Source organism: Myotis lucifugus, unplaced genomic scaffold (assembly GCF_000147115.1).
Source record: "Myotis lucifugus unplaced genomic scaffold, Myoluc2.0 scaffold_9801, whole genome shotgun sequence".
In the NCBI taxonomy this organism is placed as follows: domain Eukaryota; kingdom Metazoa; phylum Chordata; class Mammalia; order Chiroptera; family Vespertilionidae; genus Myotis; species Myotis lucifugus.
Genome location: NW_005880849.1, coordinates 1 through 6,117, shown reverse-complemented (window position 1 = coordinate 6,117; position 6,117 = coordinate 1). Strand labels below are relative to the sequence as shown.

The 6,117-nt window shown below is 39.7% G+C and overlaps 1 protein-coding gene across 1 annotated transcript; it reads right to left on the bottom strand.

The window, feature by feature from the left end:
• Positions 1-24: 24 nt before the first annotated feature.
• LOC106696128 (titin-like) lies at positions 25-5,445 on the bottom strand (the record flags this gene model as incomplete). Its single annotated transcript, XM_023749454.1, has 7 exons — positions 25-206; positions 1,845-1,987; positions 2,685-2,900; positions 3,567-3,630; positions 3,858-4,116; positions 4,851-4,916; positions 5,164-5,445. Coding segments are annotated over 7 exons (1,212 nt in total), but the record flags the coding sequence as incomplete, so codon positions are not given.
• Positions 5,446-6,117: the final 672 nt, after the last annotated feature.

Sequence of the window (6,117 nt, the reverse complement as noted above, 5' to 3'; positions counted from 1 at the left end):
TTGGTCTTCTACAAAAGTTCTGACCATTACAGTATCTTTGGCCATTTTCTTCCTAATTAAGGCCTGTTCTTTTTCATACTCTTTTTCATAGTCAGCATATCCAAATCCAGGTGCTGTTTCTCCAACTTTAGGTTCTTGTACAAAGGCAGTCATTTGTGTCTGATAAAACATTTCTTGCTGCGACTTCATCAGTGAGTCATAATCAGCTAGGAGTTAAGAACATAAGTTACTTTTTAATGTTCTTATGTAAAAGCCTTCATCCCATTGTTCACTCAGGCACGCTCCACACTAGGAAAAGTTGATAACCAAAAGACTGATTTTCCAAATTTTACTATCAAAGTACTCAATAAATATTAATTAGATTGAATTTTCAAAACCAAACAAGCCAAACCAGCTATTACTATTGTAGAAACAATTTCAAATTAGCAGTCAATCCTTTGGGATGTACACTGGAGGTCTTCCTAATTTCCTGTGTGGCTTTTGGCAATTAATTTACCTTCCTGGGTCTTGAGTGCTTTATCTGCTAAGTGGGGATAACATCCTAACCTTCTTTTAAGGGGTGTTGTGCAGATCAAATGAGACAGAGCATGGGATGGTCCACTGTAAACGTGAACAGCTAAGCAAAGATAATGGTGATTCACACATACATTTTGTTTGGCCTGAATGCTATTACATTTCTTTTTTTCAAATTACTTACAAATTTTGAAAATCATGATTTTCAGCTTTTCTATAAAATATCAGAAACTCTAGCAACATGGAGCCTGGTACAAGTGTGCCTGGCAATAACACACTAGAGCAGTGGTTCTCAACCTTCCCAATGCCGCGACCCTTTAATACAGTTCCTCATGTTGTGGTGACCCCCAACCATAAAATTATTTTTGTTGCTACTTCATAACTGTAATTTTGCTACTGTTATGAATCGTAATGTATATATCTAATATGCAGGATGTATTTTCATTGTTACAAATTGAACATAATTAAAGCATAGTGATTAATCACAAAACAATATGTAATTATATATGTGTTTTCCGATGGTCTTAGGCGACCCCTGTGAGTCATTCAACCCCTAAAGGAGTCGCGACCCACAGGTTGAGAACCACTGCACTAGAAACAGGACACTACTGCCTCCTTGAGACAGGACATATACTCTCCAGCTTGCCATTGTCTTCCTTGTGCTCACTGAAATCATCTATCTGCCTGGGTCTGGGAGTCAACTGTATTTAGAATCCCTTCATTGTCAAAGGCATGATATGTAACAAATGAATGCCACCAAATAGAAAATATTACTAGAAACTTAGAAGTTCAACACCAGTATGGTTTTTGAGGCCTGGAGAGTATTATGCTAAGTGGAATAAGCCAGTCAGAGAAAGATAAGTATCACATGATCTCACTCAGATGTGGAATCTAATGAACAACATAAACTGATGAACAAAATAGATCCAGAGACATAGAAGCATGGAATAGACTGCCAAATATCAGAGGGAAGGGCGGGGATGGGTGGGTGGGAAGAGATCAACCAAAGAACTTGTATGCATAGATGCATAACCCATGGACACAGATGATAGTGTGGTGAAGGCCTGGGGCAGGAGGCAGTGGTGGGCTAGAAGGGCTCAATAGGGGGAAACAGGGGACATATGTAATACTTTCAACAACAAAGATTAAGAAAGCTAAAAAATAAAAAATATTTCGTATTATGGCTGAGGCAAAGAAGGGGAGCGATTGAGACAGAACCAGTATCAGAACCAGGGTACTGCAACAGGCCTTTCCACAAACACACAGCCCTGCTACCTCCATGTGTTTGTGCTCTTATCATGCACATAGGTACTAGTTAGAGTTGCACTGACCTTCTCCAAGCAAGGAGGCAGATGCAGAAGTTTCTCCATGCTTATTGCGAATAACAATAGTGTATTCTCCAGCATCATCGGCAAAAGTCATTGAAATCACCAGTTTGCACTCACCAGTTTGTTTGCTGTAAATCACTTTGTGTCTTTATGGAAATAAACAAACAAAAATTTCAGTCATATAATAATCCTTATGTGACTAAAATAACCCTTGTGTGGATCTGTGCTATAAAATTCAATGATCCTAAGCATGTGACGAAGCCCTACCATAGAAAACAACTATCAGATAGCTGAAAATTGTGGAAAATCCATGGACATGAGTAATGAGGGACATGAACACTCTTTAAAATAAATAATATAATATAATACTACCAGAACCAGATATATGGAAATAAGTGGCTGCAAATATGTTTAACTGTAGCAAATTTATTAGCATTACTTTTCATGTATAACTATCTTTCTTCTTCATCACATGACCCTTATTCTCTTATCTTTTAGTGACTTAATTATGTGTTTTTGTTAAAAATTGTCTCAGATTCTTTCAGGAAAAGTGTGTGTGTGTGTGTGTGTGTGTGTGTATATAAAAATATACATTTTCTCTATTTCACTAGCACTATAAATGAATCAAACTAGAATATAAAGAAATATATCTTCTATCCACTTTGTCACATGGCTTTGTTTCTCAATAAGACTTTGTACAAACATGAAAATACACAATGAAGGCTCCATAGTGAAGAGCCTACCTTCAGGGAATGGTGCTGTAAGTATATTTTACTTCTCTCTAGGCTCCATATACATATCATGCAAATCAGAGAACTCTATACCATTCAGCCATTAACATACCTATATCCAGAGGTTAGAGGAACCCCAGATTTTTTCCAGTAGACATGGGGCTTTGGGTTGCCGCCAACCTGACATTCAAATACCACACTCCCTCCTTCTACCAGTTTCTGGACCACTGGTTTTGAAATGAAGAAAGGAGCAGCAGGTTCTCCAGGCTCTGCTCGGTCTTCCATGATGCTAGTGTCAGTCATTACCACATCTCTTGACTCCATAAAGCTGAGAATAGAATTTCCTCACATTAGCTTCTGGATTGTAATTTTCTAATACTAAAGGGACTGAAAAAAATCAAGACTGTATATTGACTCTTGAACAAAGTGGGGCTTAGGGGCACCAACACTACTGTGCAATTCATGTATATCTTTTTTTTTAAACATATATTCTATTGATTTCAGAGAGGAAAGGAGAGGGAGGGAGAGAGATAGAAACGTCAATGATGATAGAGAATCATTGATTGGCTGCCTCCTGCACATTCCCTACTTGGGATAAAGCCCACAGCCTGGGCATGTGCCCTTGACTGGAATGGAACTTGGGACCCTTCAGTCATAAGGCTGACGCTCTATCCACTGAGCAAACTGGCTAGGGCCATGTATATCTTTTGACTCAAAATTCAGCTTTTCCTATCCACAGGTTTCAAATTCACAGATTCAACTAGCCAGATTGAAAATAGCATTTTCAATTCACCATTGGGAATCTGTGGTTGGGAATGTGAAAGTACTGTTTTTGATCCCAAGTTGGTTGAATCTGCAGATGCGAAACCTAAAGGACACAAGGATTGACTGTATTTATTGAAAAACACCCATGTGTAAGTGAACCCATACATTCAAATCCCTGTTGTTCAAAGGTTGACTAGAATGAAAGCTCATTAAGAAAACAATGTTTTACCGTTTCTCTTCTGTGGTAAATTTCTCAGTCACAGTTGTGGTTTCTTTTTCAAACTCTTCTGACACTGGAAAGAGATAGAAGTTTCTCATTAAAGTCAGGCACTTAGTCCATTTTGTTGGTGACCCCTGCTTAGCATAAGAATTTAAGTTGACTCCATAACCTACTCCCCCAGTTCCAAAATGGGACACCACTGGGAAGTGTGCAGAGACCCTATTGTGCAAGGAAGTGTCAGCTGGGAGTGATGAGTGAGTGACAGCATGTGTGCAAGGACATGGGAGTATGGCCACTCACCCTGCACAGCGAGGTAACAGGATGTGCTGACGGTCCCAGCCTCATTCACAGCACTGCAAGTAAATCGCCCGCTGTCTTCTGCAAAAGCTTCCCGAATCATAAGACGAGCGATTCCACTCTGGAAGGTTATCTGGAAATCAATGGAACTTTCTATTTGGTAGTCTTCCCTGTACCATGTCACTTTCGGGGATGGGTATCCAGAGATGTGGCACTCCAAGGTGACGGATTCACCTTCTATAACAGTCACATTTTTTAAGCCCTGAAGAGAGAAAAAAAGAATATCATATTGATAAGTGTGCATTTTCATCAATCATCTCTATATGTTATGGCCTATGTGGGGGTTTGAAGTACATTCTAATTGCCATAAATGGTTTTTTAAGATCAGGACTCTTGAAATGTTAGCAGAGATTCCTTTGGAAATGGGAATATCCCCAAGTTGAAATAAATGCAAGGTGTTTCCAAATTGGTAAGGTGGAATTGTATTAATGCCACACAGCAGGGTAACTCCATACCCTCTGTGATTCTTAAATACTCAGATCTTAACAAAGCCCGAAGGCTCAGCAGCATGTGCTGCCTCTTCAACAAAGCTTTCCAAGCTCTTCCCAGTTCTAAGTAATTGATCCTTCCTCGTGATCACCCCTCTGTCGAGGTGCTTATCACTGCCTGCATTTTATCTTGCTTGTTTTGGACATTTTCCCTGATAGTCAGGCAAAGGTTTCAGAAGGCTGAATCCTTCAGAATCTCTCTTTATATATCTCCATACTTTTCTCTAATGCCTTACACGTAATAGAAATTCACTAAATCTGTTGACTACATGATCCATGGTTGCCACACAGAATCTCCCTTTCTCTCTCCAAATAGAGTATGGTCTTAAACTTAGCATTTGTAAACTCACTAATGCCATTTTCCAGTTTGAGAAACTGCTCTTTGCACATTTTAAAATGATGTGCCCAGATATGCACACGGTCCAACACCATCAGCTTCTTTACTCACCGAGACCAAAGTTGGTGGAGTGACGGGGATTTCAGCAGGTGCAGGAACTCTTGCTGTTTCTGTTACCTGTGATTTTTACAAAGGATATTTACAAAATGCCCATGAAACCAGGGAAATCTCACAAACACTTAGCCCATGCAAAATTATAAAAATAAGTTGAGAAAAAGAGCTCTGTCCCACTAAAGTTAAGTTTGAATATAGTAAAGGAGGAAGGCAAGACACCCGGCTGACTACTTCTGTAGTGCATACTGCTGAGTGTCTGGCCGTGATTCATAGGGATGTGTGAGAAAGAGCATGCAATCCGGGGACCAACCTTGGCCTCACGCCCATGAAGTACTTCGAAGCGCTCTTCGCGGACTGTGGTACCAGTGATGCTCACCCCTACTTCCTTTTTCACTTCAATGCCAGCTTGACTCTTGTAAGTCTCTGGTGTGTCAGCGAAGGGGAACTGGGGGGAGGGGGTGGGCTCTGCTCTCACTCTGGTCTCACCAGGCCTCACAGTGGGTGCCTTCACGGATTTGGTAATCTTCTGAGAAGAAGATGTGGCTGACAACTCTTTTTGTAAAGTAGCAATAGCGCTACCGGCTATTGATGCCTTAAGTGGAAATGGAAGTCAGAAAATAAAGTCACTTAACTGTCATCCAAGTCATCATTTAGAAGTGCGTTGCCACTAGGATTTCTGTTGTGAGTCTCAGTCTATTACTTTTTTTTTTTGGTCCATTTTTTTTAATGTTCCCATTATCACTTTAGAATGAATGAAAAGTCAGTTAGACATAAGCCAGTATAAGGCTCATTGTCATTCCTGCCACTTTGTGAAATATATTGAAAATATCTTTCTTAAAGAGTTGTACTAAGAACTCCCTATTTTACATTCTTATCATAAAGGAACTGAGGGTCTTCTAAAGCTCAGTCAAGAATTTTCACTCAATCATCCCAATGCTGCATTTGAAATACCACAGTGAGCTATTCAAAGTCAAGAAATTATTAAAATACTGGGGAAATTCCGAAGAACTACTTTACAATAGCACATTGATGTTTCAGCCACAGATCGATGTGAAAGGTGAAAATGGAGACAATCAGAGAAGTAATTGAAGGCTTCCTTAGTGTTTTTATTCTGGTGCTCTCTGGGATTATTCGATGTCAATAGTAATTTTGGGGACTATCCCAAATATAGGTATCAAATGTACCTTTCAATTCTTTGAAAGCATACAGGGCTTTTGGAGTCTATGGTCTTGGATGGGGGGGAGTAAGAAAAAAGAGATTACAA